This window comes from Salarias fasciatus, chromosome 6 (genome assembly GCF_902148845.1).
Source record: "Salarias fasciatus chromosome 6, fSalaFa1.1, whole genome shotgun sequence".
NCBI classification, from domain to species: Eukaryota; Metazoa; Chordata; class Actinopteri; order Blenniiformes; family Blenniidae; genus Salarias; species Salarias fasciatus.
In genome coordinates, this window is record NC_043750.1 from 15,012,089 (window position 1) to 15,036,005 (window position 23,917).

General features: G+C 40.5%; 1 protein-coding gene across 13 annotated transcripts in view; it reads right to left on the reverse strand.

Annotated features, from left to right (window-relative positions):
- Positions 1 to 525: 525 nt before the first annotated feature.
- The window catches only part of camk2d2 (calcium/calmodulin-dependent protein kinase (CaM kinase) II delta 2), a 33,290-nt gene continuing 9,898 nt past the window's right edge, over positions 526 to 23,917 (reverse strand). Inside the window, exons 3-21 of one of the 13 annotated variants that reach the window (XM_030093562.1) lie at positions 16,404 to 16,463; positions 15,064 to 15,118; positions 14,543 to 14,608; positions 13,928 to 14,000; positions 12,197 to 12,299; positions 11,948 to 12,031; positions 11,677 to 11,771; positions 11,236 to 11,358; positions 11,061 to 11,144; positions 10,741 to 10,783; positions 9,075 to 9,112; positions 7,224 to 7,283; positions 5,762 to 5,806; positions 5,517 to 5,565; positions 4,576 to 4,596; positions 4,070 to 4,145; positions 3,891 to 3,985; positions 2,739 to 2,967; positions 526 to 1,976 (exon numbers count right to left, since the gene is read on the reverse strand). In XM_030093562.1, coding sequence (XP_029949422.1) covers positions 1,973 to 1,976; positions 2,739 to 2,967; positions 3,891 to 3,985; positions 4,070 to 4,145; positions 4,576 to 4,596; positions 5,517 to 5,565; positions 5,762 to 5,806; positions 7,224 to 7,283; positions 9,075 to 9,112; positions 10,741 to 10,783; positions 11,061 to 11,144; positions 11,236 to 11,358; positions 11,677 to 11,771; positions 11,948 to 12,031; positions 12,197 to 12,299; positions 13,928 to 14,000; positions 14,543 to 14,608; positions 15,064 to 15,118; positions 16,404 to 16,463 — 1,403 coding nt within the window. In that variant the 3' untranslated portion in view covers positions 526 to 1,972. Of the gene's footprint in view, positions 1,977 to 2,700; positions 2,968 to 3,890; positions 3,986 to 4,069; positions 4,146 to 4,575; positions 4,597 to 5,516; positions 5,566 to 5,761; positions 5,807 to 7,223; positions 7,284 to 9,074; positions 9,116 to 10,740; positions 10,784 to 11,060; positions 11,145 to 11,235; positions 11,359 to 11,676; positions 11,772 to 11,947; positions 12,032 to 12,196; positions 12,300 to 13,927; positions 14,001 to 14,542; positions 14,609 to 15,063; positions 15,119 to 16,403; positions 16,464 to 23,917 lie in introns of all 13 variants that reach the window. The other 12 variants (XM_030093563.1, XM_030093560.1, XM_030093561.1 and 9 more) reach the window with 12 other exon arrangements.

Consider the following 23,917-nt stretch of genomic DNA (forward strand, 5'->3'; position numbering starts at 1 on the left):
CTCCGATGTTAGGTTTTGGGTAGTACCGCTAGCGGCTAGCACAGTGTTTAGCATACTGTTTAACTTCCCTCCAAAGAGTTCAGATCAAGTGCAAAGAAAAAACTCGTTAACGCCGCACAGCCAATCAGCGCTGGCTTACAGCTCTGATGCATTCATGGACAGTCGTAATGTAAGAATTGGCAAATTGGAGCCAACACTCATATGCGTATGCCTTCTCGCACACACTGCACAATTTATTATAATAATTTATTTCCAATTAAATGTGAACACATCACATGAAACGGGGCCCTAAAACCTTGTGGGCCCTGGGGCGACCACCCCCCTTGCCCCCACTCTGGCTCCGCTACAGCATAAGAACCAACCATCAACATAAAATAAGTGAAAACTCTTTCATTATCACACCTTTTAGCTGCTTTATTTATTTCTTAAACATGTTAAGCCATCTATTGCCATGCTGGCAAAAGGTACACACCATATAAGGAGTGGTGCATTGCATTGACATCATACGTTTCATTGAAAGAAAGATTTTTTTTTAATCATATTTTCCCCTTAAAAAAAGAACAGACAGACCACAGACAGAGCAAACAGTGGGGATGACAAAGACACTCTCGTTGTCCTGCGGTGGTGAGTCAACGGGCCGACAGAAGCACTGCTGATCATCGAGGAAGACATCCCAGCATTGACCGTCTCTCATTTGACCCCGTCCGAGTTTCTTTCCCTTAAATCCGTTGCCTCGCCCAGAGTTTTTAACGATGCTTCCAGACCTCAAAGTTCAACCATCCTGACAGTTGGCAGAGCCTCTCGTGGGTTGGCTCCATCTCCTTTATGCAACTGGCAAAGTAACACATCGGTGTGACGAGATTAAAATGACAACAGAAACCCTACGCACACAGTCATACGATACAAGTACAAACATTATGAAAAATGATCCTGTTTTCTGCTCGTTTTTATACAAAATGTTAAGGGTTTTTAAACTGTCCTCCACCGATATGAGAGTGTGATATTGGCGCTGGATGCTAAACCGTAACACTGTTATTGTTTTTACAGCAGTTCCATGATACTGGAGGACATTAGAAACAGTTGGGACGGGACCGATGCACAACATTAACAAATGCAAACGAGTCAATGATCGACAAATTAAACAGAATATAATATAGTTTCATATCATCTTACTCACGATAACGCCCCCCTCCCCCCACCATGCACTACACAATAGTCTTAAATTTTCATATATTACATATATGCTACATTCTCTTATTTCTTATGTCACTGATATAAAGGCAAACATATCTCAATGCAAAGTGTAAGCTGCTCTGCTTTTCTTTACATTTAAATCAGTACTATAGATTGAAATCTGACAATTTAAACAGTATGACTTAGCTCATAGCAAACATAAATGTAGCTCATAAACTGGATTTTACGTAAACTCTTATTTCCTCTGATAGCAAGAATAGCAATTTCAATGTTTGATTTTTTTTTTCATTTAAATATCAACAATCACAATGTATATACATCACCAGAACTAAAGCAAGCTCAAATTTAACATTCTGATCTTCCAAATATTTTAGAATTGCACACACAGAAATACACATAAAAATACAGAACTAATTTTTGGGAGAGGTTACAGTAGTACATTTTTAAACATCTCTATTTTATATTTAAAATGCATACCAAAACATCTTAAAAAACAAACGAAAGAAAAAAAAAATGTTCTCAATATGCTTGTTTCATAATGTCCAAATACGGTGTGCAGCCACCCAGCGGTGGTTTCAAATGACGTCCATTAATAAAATGCCATAACAGTAAAATGTAATAATACTTGTGTCCTGTGCGATGTCGTATCCTTTGAGAAGGGTCAAAGAGCAGTCACAGGTTGGCTAGTAGACTGCTTCACTAGGTTTGCTGATGGGGGTTGCTTTTCTTTTTCTTTTTTTTTTTCTCTTTTGTTTCTGACCACCTGGTTAGTATTCCATTAACTGCAAACAGAGAGAGAGAAATTGCAAATAAATAAACAATGACGTGGTACATAGTGCATCAAAACACAACTCTTATTTCAAATTAAATCAAAAGGCTGTGGTAAAAGAGCTTGCTCGTGTGGATCTGTTGGATTTTCTGTGTAAAAGTGTCTAGAAATGACAATGTTGTAATTGGCGCTATATAAATAAAGCTGAATTTAACTGAGTTGACAGGTAAACTGCTCCTGACCAAGATGCAACTTCTGGAATATGCCTAAATATAAACCTGATGAAGACACAATTTATTGCTCAACAAAGAAGTCATTGATTAGAGGATTCATAATTCTACTTTATAATCTCAGTACGATAGTAATCAGATTCAAGATGGCGTCCAAAATGGCAGCCAAATGAGGTTTTGTCATAATTTGACAATAAATACCTACTGAGTGCAGTTTTTATTCTTTTGTTTTTATTACTGTTTTTACTGTTCAGCACTTTGCGTTGCTTTTATAAATATGAAAAAGTGTTTTACAAATAAAGTTTGATTTGATTTGATTTGATTGATCATATAATTGCTCCATATGGCCATTTTTATTACTTTTTATCATTAGTGATGTAGAAAGTATAAATTCAATTTGCACATTTTTTTTTAATTATTATTAAGAGATCAAACAGTGACACAACTGAAAAAAAAAAAAATGTTTGAAGTTGGAGAAATCTTGGCATATTCTGCTGAAATACCTACAGATCATCAGAAAGTGAGGTTTTCCCTCTGTCTCTTACTGGGAGGGAATGCTGGGTGAGCCGGAGCGATGGAAATGAATGTTCTGCCACTTCCCATCCCGGCGGTGCCACACACGGGTCTCCTCCGACTGCATGGTGCGAGGCATGCCGCCGGTATCCATGTACTGGGTGAGCCGAATGTAGGCGATGCACGCCGCATTTTCTCCAATGAGATGCACGTGCGGGTTCAGGAGGATGGTATGCACCGGTTTGTTGCCTTTGGACAGGGCTGCAAATGAGAGGCAGAGATTAGAAAGTGCAAAATGTATTATCACCGTCTACACCCAGCCTGGTGGTAGCTGTTAGTTGGAATTTTCCTCTCTGTGTTTTCTTAATCCTGGTCCTGTGTGGTTCAAATACCTTCCTTGTCTAAACTAAGTGAATTAGATAGAGTGGTGATGGGCCAGGTTTCAGCTTGGCGATGACCTGGAAAGGGTATTTTAGGAGCATGTTCGAGAAACACCGCATCCCAGCAACTCCCTGCACACCAGCGCTCCATCATCTGGGTCTGTTTGTGAACGTGCTGCTGCATATGTGAGATATTTCTATTCTAGTCATCACTCACACCGAGAAAACACACTTCAGGATCAATGTCAATGAAAACACAACAAACAAGTCGATACAGTGTTTTTCCTGGAGCACAGCGGTTCCCAACTTGGGGTCTGGGACCCCTGGTTCTGAGGCTGAGACAGTCTTAATTTGTGTGTATTTATTGTGGTATTTTCATTCCAAAGGTTTAGGTTTTTCTGTGATTCCTGCTCAGTAAATCTTCTTCTTCAAAATAAAAAAAAAAAAATTGAGACGGCTGGAAAATTTCAACGAACTGATGAGAGCAATGCATTAATCCCAATCAGAATGATTCATAGTGTTTATAGTGCCAAACTCTTTGTGCCAAATTCTCTTTTGCAGTGTCTAAATTGGGTGCGCAGCCAGTTGGCTCCTGCACGGAGCTTGTATAAATTTCAACTGCTCCAGATAGCATGAGCAAGGATTCCATTTTTCATTAACTGTAACAAATACTCTCTCAACTTGACAAATCTGTTTGGCGATTTCTCTGCCTTGTTGGTGAATTGTGGAAACTTGAGGGTACTTTCTGGTTCCCACAGAATCTCTCTTCCCCTCCAGACAGATAGTTGGCGGCGTAGAACTCACCGTTCTCAAAGTAAAAGCGGTGAAAGTCGTGTCCCTCCACAAGGTTGCCCAGCGCCTCAGGCTCAAAAGAGGTCAGACCGGGATCACAAATCTTCCTGTGGCGTTACAAAGAAAACAAAATGAGCGCTCAGAGCATTAAAATCACTGAGTTCTGTTGGATGAGAGAAAAGGAAACCTACGCGTAGGCCTCGAAGTCTCCGTTGTTGATGGACTCAATCAGCTGCTCGGTCACCTTGATAATCTCCTGTTTGCGAGCTGCAAGCAAAATCACAGGATAGCAGTGTGAAATGAGTGGATGCAGTCACAGCTCTGCCACTTTATTTCAGGCAAATGTTGATCTGTGCGAAGATAAAGAAAATTCTGACATCAAATTAGCTTCAAATGAGTGCTAGTCTACAAATTAGCAGGATTCAAAGTTATTAGAAATGGAAGGCGATCACTTGATTTTTTTTTTTATGTTTCCACTATATATACATATATATAAATATATACTGTATGTATGTATGCATTGGGTTTGACATATGACAATCAAAGAAGAAGAAAGAAAGCCTTCCATAACTAATACTGACATCAGGCAGGAAAATGCAGGATGACAGAATTTCTTTCACCCAACAAAGCTCAAGATGGACAGAGACAAATCAAACCAAGGCTCAGAATTATTTTACCAAGTAATAGTGACAGTTACCTTTATTGTTATTGGTGCAGGCTGGGGGATATTGAAAACAATACTTAATTTGTGCAAAAGAAAGACATGTCAAATCATATTTGAAAGTATTATATGTAAATCAGCCCTTTACAACATAAACTACAATACTGAGAGAGTGTGTGTGTATGTGAGTGTGTGTGTGTGTGTGTGTGTGTGTGTGTGTGTGTGTGTGTGTGTGTGTAGAGCAATAAACAGATTATATAGGCAGTAAAGTACACCTATTTTTTTTTTTTTTAAACCAAGGGCAGAATGTTAGCAGTAGGAATATGAGAGTCACTGATCTTTACAGAGAGTTTGCTGTCCTGCAGTGAAGACTGTGTTTCCCATGGTGAAGGGACTTACTCTGAATGGAGGAGGTGGGAGTCTGTCTGGAGTCAGACATCTGTGACGAACGGCTTTTAGAGCACAAGATACCGCTCACTAAGCTGCCCAAACGGAGGGCTGTCAGAAGTGGCATGGACGGGGGAGGTGATCGGGTGTGTGTATATATATATATAAATGTGTGTGTGCGTGTGTTTTGGTTGGGGGTGTGTAACAAGGATTACAATGTTTCACCAGGACAGGAATTATGAGGAAAAATTATATTCAAAGAACAGAAGGAAGAAAAAGGAAAGGAAAAAAACAGAAAAAGAAAAAAGAAATATTCAATCATCCTGAAACCAAAAGAAAACATAAAAAAAAAATTAAATAAAATAAGTTGGTAGTGTTCAATAATTTTAAGAGAAATTAAGAGTCAGGGCCACGAGAGAAAAGAAAAGAAGAGTCTGGGGAACAGAGGAGTGGTTTCCATAGTTAGGTTGCTCCAAATTTCATGAGAAAACAACAAAAGAAAATAAATGAATAACTAAAATGATTATTTACTAATCCAGTGAAGATCAGGGTCATCAGCAAATCTTCCAGAAAACATAAGAATTCCCTACCTTTCACATCTTCGTCCTCAATGGTGGTGTTGGCACTCTCAATGGACTCCTGACAACGAATCACACAGTCACTCAAGCTTCTCCAAACGTCTGGAGCAATTCTGTTCATGTATTGATCAAGAACAACTACTGTTCTGGAGAAACTGTGTTCCTAACAGGACTAAAAGAGATCACTAAATCACAGGAGTAAGGGGTCCTGATGCTATTATTAATATTAAAAATGCATTTATTGATTGTTACACTACCTTGTTTCCGTCCACGGGGTTGTGGATCACAGTTGTCTGTGGTTCCTAAAAAGAACAAATGATTGAGACGTTGTGGGAACAAGTAAGTTAAGAAGGAAAGAAAAAAAAATGGGGAAATAAATTATGTAAATGTGCTTGTGTGTATTTGAATATCAAGAAGCTGTTCTGGTTTACTGATACCTGACTGTGTATACATATCTCTATATACACTATATTGTCCTCTACTGACAGCAAAACAAACCCTTTCCAGGCTGCTGCTGTCCTTTATTTGCTCTTGTGCTCCATTCTTTCTGCCGGTTGGAGTTACTGTAGTCTTTTTGTGTCTGCCTGACAACCATCAGCCCCTCGCCAGCATCCTGCCTCTGTAATCAGATGTCTGGGCTTTTGTAGAATCGATCTTGATGACCAGCTCAGTCCCTCTAATCACTCACCCAGATTACACTAGATTATAACATCATCTGTGAGTGTGTCTGTGTGTGTGTATGTGTATGTGTATGTGTGCATGTGTGTGTGTGTGTGAGATGGAGAGAGAGGAGGATATAGAGAGAGAGGGAGACAGATGTCATGTGCCTGCGTTCATGCGTAATCGACTTGACAGCAAATGGGGGGGACAGAAAGTCTTTGACATCATGCAGAGCAGCAGTCATGTGGCCTGACGCAGACAGCCAGTCAGCAGACACGGTGCACGAGCCAATGAGTGGTGGCCGACAACCAGATATCCCCCCAACACTCCTCAGAGCCATGCACAGACGAGCCATGAAAGCAACACATCCTGCACATTCCTGGTTTATAGAGGCTAACATTCATATGCAGAATAAAAGACCGTGGAATTAAAAGACATCCAGCAACATGGAGGAGGTTCATGCATGGTATCAGTGTGTAAACAGGAGGGGGGGAGGGGGGTCTGGTAGAGGACAAAGGGACAGGAAGAGGGAGGGCTTGAGGTAGAGGTTGCCCTAACCACAGATTTAGGACCAAATAAGAAGACCCGATCTAAATGTGTGTAAAGGCTTATTGTTTCAGCCCAACATTATCTAGCATTGCTCAAATCCAACGGAATCCATATTGACCAAGCTTCCGGTAGCCCATGCATGCGCTGCTGATTCAGAAGAATGAGCAAACACATCATTCTGAATTGTGAATGTATTTCATGGGTACTCTTATCAGAATTTTTGTAGCTGGGACATGCTGCGCAGTCACAAAAGCTTTTACACACGCTTTCATTCAGGGATAGCCTAATAAATGAAGAACACGTCTCTTCTCCTTGTAGTTCAGCACTTCATTTTTTCCTACTTACTCCCCTTATTATCAATTTATAACATGAGCAAGATCAATCCAAACATGATCTGACCCTGTGGAAAGGGTGAACCTGTACCTCCTCCACAGGGGGATGTGAGGTAGAGCAGCGTTGATGTTTGGTGAGCGAAGGTGCGGGTGTGAACGACATTGTGTGTGTGTATACCAGTGCAGGGGCAGGGCCAGTGTCTTTAGGACTGGTCACTGTGTTGGCTTTGTTGTTGACCTGCAGGGGGCAGTGTAGAGGGGACATGACACACATACACACTTTTCATACCCACAGCATTCTCACTCTCTCACTCTCACTTCGGCTACAATCCATTTCAGAGAGATCATTTCAACATGTGTCCCAAAGATCCGGCGTCAATGAAACATACAATATGACTGCAATGAGAAAAACTCCACTGACGGAAACTTAATTAGATTAGAAACTAGACTAGTTTGGGCTGAAGTTAGGAGAAAATGTCAGCAGTTTATTGAAATATCATCCCAAAGCTCATTTCTCTCAGAGCTGCCATCTGCTTTATAAGGTACTTTAAAAGACTGTGAGAGAAGGAATGAACTTCAAAATGTAGAAATGTAGGCTTGTTTTTGGCCTTGATAGGGAAGTCAGTGATACACTGATTCAGCCAAATACAGAACATGCGTCTTTGTAACTTTTGTACTTTTTTCAAACAGAAATCAGCACTGACTTGCAACTTTAAAAGTCAAGTTTGTGTTTGAGGGGATTTGAATCGCACTGAGAAACGGGTTAACACTCTGAGTCCCTGCTATGAGAACGGTACAATTTAGAGGCTGAAAAAGTAAAAGCTGTGACTATGCATCAAATTATTTCAGAAATAACATTCAGAGAACATGAATGTTTAACTGAGAACCAATGGGGAAAAATACATTTGCAAAAGATTACATTTTTTTCAGGATCTGAAAATAGAAACTAATGCCCTCAAACCTCACACAACAAACACTTCTTTTTTTTTTCTCCATCAGATGGGGTCACACGGAGAGGAACAAACCCTCTGAAATGGATTTAATAGCACCGCAGACTTTATGTCTCAGTAATCCCCAAACACAGTGACACTGATTCAAGAGGCGTGTGAAGAGGTCCAATCTCAAATCAACACGTTACAGAGAAAGCAGGCAAACGTAATTCGCCACGGCGGCTCCTGTGCGTTCAGTGTTGGATTTCAGGTTGGGCCTCAAGCACACGGATAAACCAGGATAGAGCAGAACAGGGTCTCTCAGTAAAGTTATGGAAAAAGTTATGGTTATGGAAAATGTGAAATATGGTAAATTGAGAAACTACAAACAGGAAGAGAAACTAGGGAGACCAGAAAAAATGCACCGATCACCCATAACATTATGACCTTGGTATTGTGTAAGATTCCCGATGTCTGTTTATTCTGGCACCTTCTTTATCATAAACCAGCACACATTCTGAAGCTGTTTGACCTGCAATCAATTTTCATTTTGCCCTGTTTTCACTTCAAATGTCCATAATTTAACGTGACTATTCATGACAAACCAGTTTATGGTTTGTGGTTCCTTGAGACGGTCTTAATGGATACTGGCTACTGTCCACCAGAAACACATCAGAGAAGCTCTGACCAAGTCATTCCGCTCTAACCATTCTGGATATTGTCAAACTTGCTGAAGTCCTGACAATATTTCATTTTTCCAGCTTCTAACACATCACCTTTGAGTTTGAAATTTACCTGCTGAATATGAGAGTATGAGTGTTGTTCATTGACCCCGTCAGCAGTCATAATGTTAGGACCGATCGGTGTATATCTCACATACGTGTAATCAGTGTGGTTTTCTGTGCCACAAAAGAATCGTGAGACCGAGCGAACAACCTAACAACCACATCCCGGAGCTTAAAGTGACTGTCCCTGAATGACGATGCTGTTAAGTGCACAGTGCATAAAAAAAATAATCGATAAGGCTCTTGTGATGCTGATCGTTCCAACAAAATAATGCAAGGAACCAGACACTCTCTTCATTGTGCCGGGACGCTTACCTTCACGCCGTCTGGCTTCTTGTTGAGCAAACTTTTGGCTGCTGCAGAGGGGTAGAAAGAGAACTCCATTTAGCACAAGCGTTAACAAACAGCCTGATGCCTGAGGCTACGCTAACATGCAGCAAGCATATCAATCAACTGCGCTTATCTTCAAACTCCAGGTGCAAAATCCAACTGCAAGATCCATAATGCAATGCAAGAAATGCTTAGAATAACATCATTTATGCAAGGCTGCTCTTCATACTAATCCACATGTGAGGGGCTAAGGGGTGGGCGGGTAACTGGGCATATATTTAGCAGGTGATGAAGAGGTAATCTAACAATCTCTAACAGACTCACACACAGCATTCTTAGATTGACATTTGCGAACATCCACATGCACTTAATCAGGAGGGTCCACACATACAGTACATTCCCGCCAGTCCTCTCTCACTTTATTTATAATGTCATGAATTATCAGAAGATCAAATTACATTTGGAACGCATGCTGTGTCTATGCACAGATTTCGTTCTGATCTTAAATCAACACAGTGTGAGGATCAACATTGGTTTTCTAAATCAGGGATGTCAAACTCATTTGAGGTTCATGCCACATACAGTCTAGCTTAATCTGAATGTGGCTGGAGCAGCAGAATAACTGAATAAGGACCTATAAATCACAACAGAGCCACATTTTGGTTTAGTTCCAGGGCAGAGATGTGCTTAAACTATAATTAAGTGCAATTGTACAAAACCCTATTATATTTCCTAAGGTTGTCTGTTTTTTGACCCTCACCTTTGGTTTCCCCCCAACGGAAACTGATCACACATAACTTTAATGATAATGATATTTTACCAGCGGCAAGGTAGCAAAGTTTCACAGCTGGATTATGAAATCTGCTGTCCTATTCAGGGTTCTCAACAGGGGAAAAAATTAAATATGTATATTTACTGAAGCATTGCAGCCACTGCCTTCTTTTATAATTCCTAAGTTACCATGGGTTGAGTTGGACCCTCTAGTAGGCTGGATTTGACTACGAGCCAAGTGTTTGACACCCCTGGTCTAAACACTAAAAATTTCAAGTTCATGCATATGTGATCAATTATTATTATTAGACAAGAAAGAAACACCTAAGCTTAACATGTGAGCCAAAGCTCACATATATATTTCCCTGTCATTCCAAAAGTCTTACCTCGAATGGATACCACAATCCAAACAAAAACGGAAAGAAAATTGAAAAAAAAGGAAGAAAATGATGAATAAAAGACACACAAATGCATTTTACGGTAGAGTGAGCAAAGAGGAAGAGAGGAGGAGAGCCTGAAAAAGTAGAAGTATGTCAAAGGAAACGCATGCAAAAATGTATGACACCGTACGAAACACAGAAAGAGAGAGAGAGAGTGGTAGAACAACAGCTAGCGAGATAAGGGAGATGAATCTGTTTACTGTTAAATTTTTGTTCCCAAATCATTTTTTGTGCCACTAAAAAAAAAAAAAAAAAAAAAAAAAAAAAACAGGCTGAAAGTTTTCCAAATCATTTCCAATAGACACAATCTTCACTGAGTACCTAATATAAGCCTCTTTGGTATTTAAAGCTAAGAAATATGACCGTCCTCTGAATATTTGAAGAAAAATGTTTCCTTTTGATTATAACATGTTTGGGAAACCAGGTTGTGAGAGACATACCTGAGAAGTTTCTTGTGACCAGCAAAGTGGTCAATATTGCTCCCTGCAGTGACGAGGAAAAAAAAAAGGAAACAAAGAAAGAAAAGGAGGAAGTGATGACGAACAAAAAGGAAGAGACAGAAAGGAAAATTGATTAAAAGGTTCCGTTAGAAAGAAGAAACAACAGCAAAAGAGCAACTTGAAGGCTTTAAAGAACAGGTGATTATTCCTCTGTCAATCTGAGAATTCTTGAGTGTGGAAGGCAAGAAGTGAGGGGAGAAAAATGGCTAGATAAGTCATTGTACATAAATAGAAACACAAAAGCTTGCCAGAAGTCTCACCTTGAGTTTCCTCCTGGCATTGAATTTCTTCAGGCACTCCACAGTCTCTTGCCTGTGCATCATGGAGGCAACTGTGGACCGTTGCTGCAAGAAGAAGATGGGAGGATTTGAGGATTTGGGAAGGATGATAAACAATGAGAAGCATATAGGAGCAATGCATTTGTGTGCCACGTACGCAGATCCACGGGTGTTTGAGGGCCTCCGCAGCAGTGATGCGTTTACTGGGGTTGATGGTAAGCATCTTGTTAATCAGATCTTTGGCCTCGGGAGTTACAGTGTCCCACTCCGGGGAGGGGAACTGTCAAAAACAAGACAGAGTCGGCTAATTATAAAGACAAAACCAACAGAGACGAATAACAGCTCCGCCGACGCTCTCATTTTCGTAGCGAGGCAAAGATGAAAACAAACAAATAACACAGGAAATTCACAATTGAACCAGCAGACAAAAACGCTAACAACAGTAGCACACACACATAGGTTTTTCTTTTGCCTTTGTAGGCTTAAGACCAAGGAAAATTCTAATATAAGAGTCAATAGGAACAACATTTAATGATCCGAATTGCGTATCATTTATCATTATTTCAAATCTGATTTGTGTGGATTTTTGCAGACTTACATCATAGGCCCCAGCCTTGATTTGTTGGTATAGTCGATGCTGGTCCTCATCCCAGAAAGGAGGGTAGCCCACCAGCAGGATGTACAAAATAACACCTGGAAGATTGCAGTGCTTCAAATTATTGCGGCGCTGAGCCCTGCGGTGCTGCACAAACACTCCAAACAACAACAAGCTGGGCTCCTCACACTGGCCAGGTCAGATGAGGCCATAGATCGCTTTTTTTTTTTTTTTTTTGTCTAACATTTGATGGGATAACAGTGAAGTTATTTACCACAAGCCCACATGTCCACTGGTTTCCCATATGGGTCTTTCCTCAGTACCTCTGGAGACAAATAGCCTGGAGTGCCAGCAAAACCTAAAGAAATGGCATGGAGGGAAGGAGAAAATGTGGAATGGTAGGTGGGGGTGGGCAGTTCAGAGACTGGGCTTTCTGTCGGCGACCTAAGTGAGTGTGTGACTGGCTGGTTGGTTGCTTAACCAACGTTTTGAGGGTTTAAAAAGTGGATGGATGAATACTCACCAAACCATGCCTGCTGGTCCCCCTGTACCTCGATAGCCAGCCCAAAGTCAGCCAACTTGACCGCCGCCCCCTTCAGCTTACTGGCCAATAGAAGGTTCTCAGGCTGGGGGGGGCGGAGTCAAACAGGTTAGAGGTGAGAGGTCACACGCTCTGGGAACAAGCTGCCCACAGACACAGATCTAAGATCAGAATAGCCAAACCAAATCCTAATCGAGAGAATTAGGGGTCAAAGACACTAAACTGACTCTAAATCAGTGTCTGAGGCAACTCCCGTTCTGCCACACAAATGACAGAGAAACACAAATGTGCACGGGACCAAGTCTCTACGTGACCACGGACAGTTTTCACACTGGAGCTGTGGACTTGCTCCCGCAGTCTCATGGATTCAAAGGGAGTGGCTTGGCAGCAGACGCGACGCGCTCGTCCGCCAATCCACAGTTGAAATCCATGAGTGGGAGCAGAGTGCACACTGCAGGGAGAAGGATACAGGGGGAAGGTGTGGTGCAACAGGAGACGTGGGTGTAAAAAAAAAAAAAACAAAAAAAAACCAAGTGGCTTATCCACACAATCACACACTGCACGACAACGAGATTCAGCACAGTCACAGGCATGCAGAAACGCATACACACTCACACACACACACACACACACACACACACACACACACGGTCACAGGTGCAGAAAGGTCTCTGCTAACCTAAGGCCAGTCAGACAGTGTGCTCTAATGAATAATACATTTCTTAACATTTAAAGAGACGAGACACAGACCTGCGCCTGTGAGCAGGCGGTTTATGGCAGACGTGTGACTTAACAGGACACAGACGCAATCTGACAACTGGCCACATCTACATAATGATTTACATAATAATGAACACACACACTCTGGATCATGAAGCATGTGGAAACTGGAAATCACTCCAGCAAAAGGACAACTTGCCCATTAAAAACAAAAACTTTGTTTTGTTTTTTTGTATTTTTTCTATAACAGTTGATTTTCACAATGTGTTCGATGGAAGAAGGCTTTCTTGAATTCTGCTCTCTTATTCCTCCACATCGCTATACTCATGGGAAGTTATGAGGATACAGACTACCATTAGAATATTCATGACCTTAGAAAATCATTCACATCTCAACATAATTTTTACATAATTATGCAAATGGTGATCATTCCTGAGCCTCAGACTCGTGATTGCTCCTCTTTCTATCACCACTGCGCCCGTGCACGTGCACACACACGCACGCGCACACAGACACACACACACAGACACACACAGAAACAGTAGCATACGAGCCGCTGCATCACTGTGGCTTGGCAGGAAGATTACTGAACTGGGACTAGCCAGACTAGCTCAACAAGGATCGACTATAATGATGGAAAAGACAAAACAGCAGGAAAGAAGTGGGTGTCTGCAGTTTGGTAGCTTTGAATCATTTGAACCGTGCCCCTGCAAAACTACAATTGCAGCATATTTCAAAGCTAAAGGTCAAGGTCATATCTGCCTCATTAAATGTCCAAAGCTGTTATGAAGAAGGTGACAAAGAGGCTTCATGATGTTTCATCTCTAACATGCAAGTGAGAGGAAATGAAATATTTCCCTTTATTCAATCAAATTATTAATTAAAAAAAAAAAAAAAAAAAGAAGGAAAAAGATACTGTCTGAATCATTTATTGTGCATGAATCAGGAATCTGCTCTTTCGTTGCAGCAGTGACTGACTGCGGTCGTACAAACCTTCAGATCCCTGTGAACGATCCCATTAACATGGCAGTGATGGACACTCTCCAGGATCTGCTGTATGCAGTGGCTGAGGGCAGTGTGGTGGTACAGAGAGAACAGCCAGGAAAGAGGCAGAGAAAAGGAGATGAGATGAAAGGAGAGATGGTGTTGGGGAAGAGAAGAAGAAATCACTTCATAACAATACCTCATAATTCACCTTTCACGTGTTAATTGCGTTTTCTTTTTTTTTTTTTTTGGGACATGTGACATTAAGTCACATGAAGACAAGTCATTTTGATTTATTGTAACGCTGTACATGTCTTTCAACAATACACACACGCACACACACACACACACCCCTCTCTCTCTGGGGAGGCAGTATTTCAGTACGAAGCAGGCAGTGTATGATTAATACTGCACTCTATATGTCATTAATCACCTTTATAAATAACTCTTAGAGAAGCCTCAGAGACAAGGCAACTGCATCGCACTTCAGAGACGAACATATGTGAAACACAAACACACACACACACACCAGCAGTATAAAGGCAGAGAGTTTCGCTCTACAGCAACAGACAGAGATGCATAATGGCTGCTGCGCTCAGCAGAGTGTGTGTGGGTGTGTGTTACCTGGCATCAGCCTCACTGTAGTACTCCCTGGCTACGATGTCCTCGAACAGCTCTCCTCCTGTCACCCTGTGGGGAGACAAAGACATTATTAGTTTGAGCACGAATCTACCTCCTTAGAGGAAACGGAGTGATTCATCGATCTGTGAATGTTCTCAGTCACGTCGACACGGATGTTTTCAGACTGCTACAGCTGTGTAAAAATACGGACTGTATATGTATGTATGAAACAATGCATGTATCTTTTCGGAGGCTCATGTGTGCCCGGGCACACAGACATATTAGTGAAGATGGATCAGAGACTAATTGCTCCAAGTTCATACGAGTAGGAATTTGCTTAATTGAATCTAATGAATCACTAAATTGAGATCGGTATCAAAACAGTATTTTTCTTTTGCAGCCGATTCCTGCCACGAGAAACTGATTGTATAGTTAAATGAAGTAAAAGCTAACCCACTGTGAAATAGGAGGAAAAGAGACTGTAGGAAAAGAAGTGTTCATGCACGTGTAGAACAGAGACTCACAGATCAAACACCAAATAGTGGAAACCCTCTTCTGATATGCTGTCATGGAGTCTTACTGTAGAGGAGATGGAACCAAAACAATACACAAAAGAGAAAAAGAACAGTGTTTAGAGAGAGAGAAAAAAAATCACTGATTTGGGCATTACTCCGCCATGAAAACCAGTAGCTGTTTAATAAATGGCTGTGGCAGTCAGCAAAATACATGTGAAGCTGTTCATGTAAACATTTGTCATTATTAATATAAACAGTAATGACAAATACAGGAAAATAAATATGAATATTTGAAGATTTTGTATAGATATTTTCGAGTTTGTAAGCTATTTCTACTCTGAAAACCAAAAAAGTTAAAGGTTTCTTTTCTCTATTTCAGTATTTAAATTGTGGTACTTCTGACTCCTGGATTTAAAAAAAAAAATCCCCCCAAAAAAACCCATCAAGTCTCATGAAATATTTCCAGATTTCAAGACATAGCATTTTTAGTATTTATAAGCTACACAAAAACTGTGTTATATTATGTGCCTTAAAATATGTGGTAGTTTCATTATTTAAAAGTAAATTCAATTTAATGTTCAGATTTAATCCAAAATCATTGACTTGCAGCAATAGTTAAGTGTATGTAATGATTTGTTCTGTCATAATAGATGGTAAAAGGTTTATATGAACGTGAAATTGACTGTAGCTTAGATTCCAAAACAAACTTTGAGACAATACTCATCAAATTCAAATGTTGCAGACCTCAATCACCACACAAAAGATCATTTGCATGAACAATCACATAAATGTTTATGACTTTTGAAATATTTTGACTTTGACACCTGCTTTCAATATGTAAAGATTTTTATAACCTACAAAGTTGTTCTAGATTCCATTTTCACTACTCCAACTGCATGATTTCAAAGCGAAGCAGAAAGAACTTTCCGTCACAGTGAGCGAGAGCCGGGGTCCATGGGAAAACCTGAGTATCAGTTATTTGAGCAGCGGCACGTGTTGATGAGTGTGGAAACAAAAGAGGAGAGACAGCTTTTAGCATAGGCATAATGAGGAGGGAAGACAGTAAAAGGGTCAGTAGTTTCGAGAGGAGGCGGGACTGGGGGGCTCCTGTGGCTTTTTGATGACTCAGCGGGGAAAGCACACAGGTACAGCATCATTAGATACCTGTGTGTACACACACACACACACACACACACACACACGCACAGTTTCACCCTCTCCTACTCCTATCTGTGTCAAGAAGATGAATAGCCATAGCAGAAGTCGCAAGAGACCTGATGAAAATATGTGTTTTCATTAGTGCCACTGAGTCTTTCTGGTGTGTGTATTTTGGGATCGAGGACACTCACCAATGTTGGGGTGCTTCAGTAAACGACAAATCCTCGCCTCTCTCTCCAACTTTTGATGATCTAAAAGGAAAAAAAACGTGGACAAAACACAGGAGGGGAAGACAAGAGATCAGTTATTTTAATTCTCTTCATTACTTCTCAATGTGATCGTTTTGTTTTTTTAAGCCATGAAACATTAGGTTGTTTTTTTTTTGTTGTTTTTTTGCCTGAGTGGATGACACATTGCGTTGTGTGTGGGCATCCTTGTGAGTGAGGGCCTGTATCTCGCCGTGTGTGTGTGTGTGTGTGTGTGTGTGTGTGTGTGTGTGTGTGTGTGTGTGTGTGTGTGTGTGTGTGTGTGTGTGTGTGTGTGTGTGTGCGCCGGCTCTGCGTCAGCTTGCTCTTTTCCTTATCAGAACTGAAATGCTTGACAAAAATAATGCGACCTGATATGAGCTTGGTAATGTGCCACACACAGACGGGCAACAGCGAAACAACAAATAGAGAGAGCAGCCACGCTGGATTCACATTGACCTCCGGTGACGGACTGGAAATAAGCTCCCGACAGGCACGAGCGGCGTCCTTAGATTGAACCAAGGGATAAATAAATGAAGAGACATTAACTTAACTCAAATCAACTGGGATAAAGAGGTTTTCCTTGCTGATAACATGTCTTCATTCACTTATATGAAGACATTTGTATTATTTACAACTAATAGGAGATTTTTTTTCTCACAATACAAATACATGTCTGTTTCAATTTCTCAACATATGTATTTCTTCTTTCTATTAATGTCGATGGGATTTATTCTTCTGGAAAGTGAATTATTCGGATCTTATCTCTGTGATACGATAAATTGTGTTTTTGTCGGCCAGTCATGTGAGACAAAACACATTAAATATTAATCAGGGACAATCTGTTACAGCAGTACCCAGATTTAATTTCAATCAATGTATAGAAGTTAAGACGTTGCAGAAATAACGATCAGTTTCCTGGAATAACATTTTTTCCATTCATGTTATGGAGATTATTAGAGCTCTGAAGGCTGTAATTTGTTCAGTGTGGGAGGATTTAATATAAAGATGTTGTCATCCATGCATCACTTCATGGCCTGAAAATTGAATTATTTTGTTTGGATTCACTTCTTTTTTTTTTTTTTCGAAATAGGAAAGATATAACTGAAAAAGGGTCAGTTCTATCTATTAAGTTTGGTAAATGAAGCCTCCACTGCCTCTATGGCCGGACTGAAAGGACAGCAGGTGTCAGGGTCGCGGTGCCCCTGCTGCTCTGCATCAGCATCCCAGACAGCGAATCTGGCAGCCAAGACAGCATCTCGGGTCTCCGCTCGGCGACACCGGGCTGATTCTATCTGACTTTGCAAACATGAAGTGATGCTCACAAGTCCGGTGACTCAAATTCGGAGACAACTGAGTCAGAACAACAACAGTCATGATAATGAATAACACAGGACAGCGCCGAGGCGACCCATTTCAACTCCGCCTCAGGACAGAGAGAGAGAGAGACAGAGAGAGAGAGAGCAACGGAAAGGGTGAAGAGAAAGTGGGAAAACTGATAAAGAGAAACAAGTGCAGTAGGTTTTGCTTCTTTTTTTTTTTTTCCCAAACAAAATAGGACGTCTATTTTTCACTCTCATCTGTGCCTTCCTCTGCTCGTCTTGATGCTATGGAAACTGTGAGCTCGGCACTGCAGCACAGACGCAAGACCAACAAAGAACACCAGGCAGCATGTTCTTATTAAAGACCCACATTTCTCTTGGTTTTCCATCAATGTAGTGCTTCTATAAGACGCAACAGGCATGCAAACTTAGCGCTCGGTGTGCTTCGAGCAAAATAGACTCCAGGAAGCTCAGAAACGCCAGGACAGTATGTTCAATTTGCTTAGAGGACTGAACATCGACACCTAAAGGAGGAGATTTTCAGTGCTAGTAATAGAGATTGATCCAGAATAAATGACATGCGTAATGAATTTGCTAATTTGTGATTAAGAATTAACAAATGTAGTTTCCTTAAACACAAGTTATTGATTTGTCGGAAATCCTCAAAATGAAATACTAAAGATTACATTTCATTACCGTTTTTCTACTAGTAAATGTGACACGAGCAGCAGGGATGGCACAAAAAAAAATGGAGTTTAAACTGCCATTTTTGAAAGTGCTGTTGCAAGTCTTCCATGTTCCATGTTGAAAACACGCCGGTCTGGATTTTGCTGAGAACTGTGCCAGCTTTAGAGACACAAGCAACCCAACAGGCAGCGCCGGAAACAAGGGTAACTCAGCCATTAATGCATGATTAGCAGGGCCCTCTGAGCAAGGTCATCAATCTCTCCATCTCTGCTGCAGGCCTGCATGTTACTGGATGGTTCGTAACCTCTGACAGCATCACTCTGCCATTCCATTCCATTGCTAACCGAATCAATTCACTGCATCAATCCCACAGTCCTGTGGTCTTTACCTGGAATTTCTTTAGATCTGTTCACATTTTGGCTTCTCCTCACTACACTTTATTATGTATTTTAGTCAGTTTTACATGACTTGTTATATTACTACACAGTTGAGCTTCATGTGTGTTAGTGATTAATTTTGGTACTACTTACTGTATTAGTAACACAACAACAGTGAATAATAATAGCATTAACTTGATTTGCATGGTACTTTTCAACATACAGTTAACATGAGGATACAAAAAAATAAAACAGAAGAACTTCACCTGAGAAAAAGTTAGAAAAATGACTTTGAAGAAGTGATTTAAATGAGCCTTCCTGTTTGAGCGTCAACCAATCAGAAACAGTTCTGAGTCCTGATTGAGCCCCCCTTGATTAATTGCATTATTATTTATAGTGCATGAGGTGTTTGTGTGTGTGTGTGTGTGTGTGTGTGTGTGTGTGTGTATACACACATATATATATATATATATATATATATACATATATATATATATATATATATATATATATATATATATATATATATATATATATATATATATATATACAAATATATATATATGACCGTGATGTTAGGTTGTTTGTATTCTGTGCTGTGTACTCGCTATAACTCGTCACCTTAAATGTCACGTGACAGCCTCACTCTATCATTTCCACCTCCAGTTTTCTTTCACTCTGTCTGCATCCTCTTTCTCCCTCCTCCACAGGTAGTCCACCTCCTAGCCGGCTGGACATCTGTTGTCTAGCAACTCCTGCACCAATCAGAGCGTCAGGCCTCTCCTCTCCTCTGCAGTGGAACCAGCCTTGCATGCAAATAGCAGATATGGAGAGTTCACACACAACTATCAAACTCCACAGAACTAAAGGCAGAGATGCACAAGCAACAAAGTCTGAATCAGAACCCTTTGGGGTTTTTTTTTGTTTTGTTTTTTAAACAAATGACTGAACCTATCAGGAAACCAATGAATACAAATCTGTCTATAATGACTTGCAATAGTTTTTGTTGACGTGCTCATGCGCGAGTGTTGAAGAAGAGAAAAAGAAACAGAAGTAACAGTCGCTATTCATACGTGATGGAGTTTGAGCCACAGCAATGAGACACGGTTGTAGCAAAAAAATTGAGACGCTCAAAGTATATAACAATTTTTTTTGCAGTTTACAAGACGTGACCTCTGGGGTTGCGTTTGTGATCCTTGTGCTTGTTTTCACGAGCAGCTTCACCGCAGCTTCCAGTGTGGCATGCAGGGTAACTAGACACAGTGTCGAGTTGAAGGTGTGTGATTACATGTTTGCCAACCAGAGCAGTTTTCTTTAAATGGACGAGAAAATCTCATTTAACACCTTTTCCCGTGCGCACTTCTGCTTCAGGCAACTGCGGGCGAAAAAAATAAAAAACTGTCCGACTTTCAAAAAAGTCTCAGCCTGACAACAATGAGTTGTGACTGCCTGACAAAAAGACTTTACAGGCCCTAAATGTGTCGGTGCATATGCAAGCTTGAGTCCTGCTCCCAGTGAGCGGCATTTTGCTTACGAGGGAAAAACTGACAGCTGAATTTCGACATAATGTGACGCCAATGTAACTGTGAGGACAAATGTGAAGCTGCTCCGCTCAGCTGTTATCATTCAGGACTGTCTGTACCAAAAAAGGTACAGACAGGCCTGAAAGACTGCTGCCCACGACGACTGCCTCTTTTTGTGCTGCAATGTCACTCGTTCAACTAGAAATGCTACAGTAAAACACGACAATTATTCACTTGAGTACTCCTTTAGCAGACTGTTTTTTTACTGTTCTGCTTTTGAAACATGTTTAAATATTAAAACACAAGTTTATTTATAATATACTTGTTACATCTATCTAGTCTGTAACATTGTAATAACATCAGGCAAATCTTTATTCTGCAGATTTTTCTAAAAAGCTATTTAGACTTTCTCAACACAGTGCTGATTTTTTTTTTTTTTCATGGCTCATAGAAATTAAACAAATTCAAAGTAACAAATTCTTTCACTGCCAGAAAAACACAAAACACGTTCCAGGATTTGCAACTAACACGTCTAAACTCTCCCTTAGTTCTATAAATACTCTTCACACGTTACTTTGTATCGATTCATTTATCACTGGTGCAAGAGTGAGTTGTTTTCTCCCGACACACACACACAGCAGATGGTGTAATACATTTTATTTTCTTGATGAACTTCTTATCAGAGAAAGACTGAAGCGAAAAGACACATGCTGTGTTCTCACGTTAAAGGATGCCATTTAGGCCGTTGAATTAAAGAACATATTTTGATTTACTTTCAGTAAACAATGCAACAATACAATCACCGTCCATTTTATGACCACACATGTACAATCTAACTTGATGCAGCAGAAAAAGCTCTACTGTGATTTCTGCCTTTATAAATGTTGTGACGTTCCATGTAGTTTGAAATTAGATTTATTGGTATTCATTGATCACAAAATTTCCAAAAACAAAAAGTTTCACTTTTTTTTTCTTTTTTTTTTTTTTTTTTTTTTGCTATTTTGAGAAAATAAAAGCTTTGCATTTTTCGAGTGATTGCATATAAACTGAATTTTTTTTTTTTTTTTTTTTTTTGTACCTTTAATTATGGACTTTTTTGTGGGAGTTGTGGAGTTTGCATGTTCTCTCAACCCCCAGTTGTTTGGTGAGTTTTCTTCCCTAAAAACATTCATTTGATGACTGTAACTTGTCTGTAGAGATGAGTGTGTGCGGTTGTCTGTGTCTCTCTGATTGACGTGTGATGGACTGGTCGTCCTGTACTCCCTCACAGTCAGCTGTCACCATCTCCAGCCCACTGAGATCCGGAAGTGGATAAAACTGTATTGTCAAAAAGTAAAATTGTTTGTAGCCTGTATCTGCTTTCTTTAGAGGGACTCATCTATCACATCTGTTTCATCATGCAAAATTGCAAACCTATATCTGTTGTTTGTTTTAATGCAAGACTTCAGAACATCTATTGATTGCAGTATAATTTATTCCTAATGATGTATTCATTATTGTATATTCACTACTAAGAGTAGTTCAGCTGAATTCACTGAAGGACCGGATCCCTGTCAAACTGCTGTGTCTCTGCAAACCACCAGATATATAAAGCACCTTTTGCATTTTTCATGAGTTTTAGGGCCGCTGCAGGTTCCTTTGCACAGCTGGAAGGAGGTGGGAGGATGCAAGCAGCAATCTACACCCTGATCATCAGGTGCGTCGGCCTCCTCCCCACCGACAGAACTGGAACAGAAACGCTCCGTTATTGTTGTAGAAGCCTCATACTTCACTTGCAAAATCAAAAGTAAAGAGGATTTCAAATCAACAAATCACCACCACCGTTCTGCTTTTATGTTTTTTTAGTATTTTTATTCCAATTTGTTTTGTACCGAATCTATCTATTTGTATATCACTCATTCTATTCTGCACGTTTGGTAATCTTTCTTAAAAAGTTCAAATATTTCCAAATATGTTGCTATTTATCTTCTTTATGTTACTATGCCTGCTTCTCCAGGATAGAAAAGAACCAAACCATGACGTGTGATGGCATGAAAGACTTGAAGTTTTATTAAACCTAATGTATTGTCCATGTTTTATTTGACGAAAGCCAAAGCTGTCATGTCAATATACAGTTGAGTGGTAAAAAAAAATCTTGAAAGTAAGTCATTTTGTCAGCAATACATTCAAAACAAACTAACCAAAAATTTTACATTTTAAAAACTTGGAGATAATTATGAGTTTGAAAATATGAACAAAAATGTGATATTGTCCAATATTATAACATATAGATACCATCTGGGAGAGACTCAAAGAGCTGCAGGAGCCGAGTGAGATGGCTCATTTGATTAGGATGCCTCCTGGTTGCCTCACATTGGACATTCACCAGGCACGTCTGACTGGAGAGAGGCCTCGATGTCGGCCCAGGACACACTGGAGAGATTTTATCTCTGGTTTGGTCTGGGAGCGGCTTTGGGTTACACAGGAGAGCTGGAGGAAACTGTCCCCTGACAGAGACGTCTGGGCTTCCATCGTGGTCAGAGCCTCCACCTGATCCATCTGCAGCGAGCGGATCGAATGGATACCAGCTCATCAACCCAGGGTTTGAATCCCTCCCTGCAATCCTATCACTTTCTCTACTACGATCCCCAAACTCCAACTGGAACAGCAGAAAGCCGCCGCCTCTCAGGCTGCTCCTGCAAGGGTTTCTTCCTGTTAAATGGAGCCTTTCTTTTCCACCGCTGCTTATATTTGTTCACATGGAACAGTTGGGTTTTTCTCTATAAAAGCACCTTGAAATGTCTGTGCTGCATTTGGCGCTGCACAAATAAAATTGAATTGAATTCCATCCCTCCTCCTGTCGTACTCTCGCTCTCTATGGCTGCTTCTTTCTCTTCCAGACAGTTTCTGACACATTGTTTGGGCAACCGCACTGCAGCAGTGGAGTGTTGTGTGCATGTTTTTTTGTGGGGATTTCTGTGCCTCTCGTAATCTGACATCCTGTGAGTCCAAATTTAAGGAAAGATGGAGAGGACAGACGCAGACACTGAGCAACAAATAAGTGAAACTCAGAGAGAAAATAGAGGCATAACAAAAACCAAGAGATTGAGACAAAACAAGAACAGCTGTGAATGGAACAGTCATCACTAAAATAAGAGACTCGCTGCTAATCTCAATATTCAGCTACTGGCGCTGATAAATCCAAAAATGTTTGATAATTATTGATAATTATTATCATTGTTAAACCTCTAATTTTCCTACTATTTTGGGAATGTTTTATCACATGCGGGGATAAAGACATGAGGGTGACTCATAAACAGGATGCAACTTGTAACATGGAGAGAAAATGAAAAGGGTGGGCGGGAGAAACTGAGATGCGATGCTTCAAAGTGCAGAAAATTAGCAGCGATGCGTTGTGGCGGCAGAGACGAGCAGGCGAGCCGGGCTGCAGGAGGCTAATACACATCCGATACAAAGCACAGCATCGAAGTGACATCCCTGGATTTGGTGATGCTACTCAGGATGGTAAAATTCGGGTGTTGAAGCTACGCAGCCAGGGACCACACTGTATT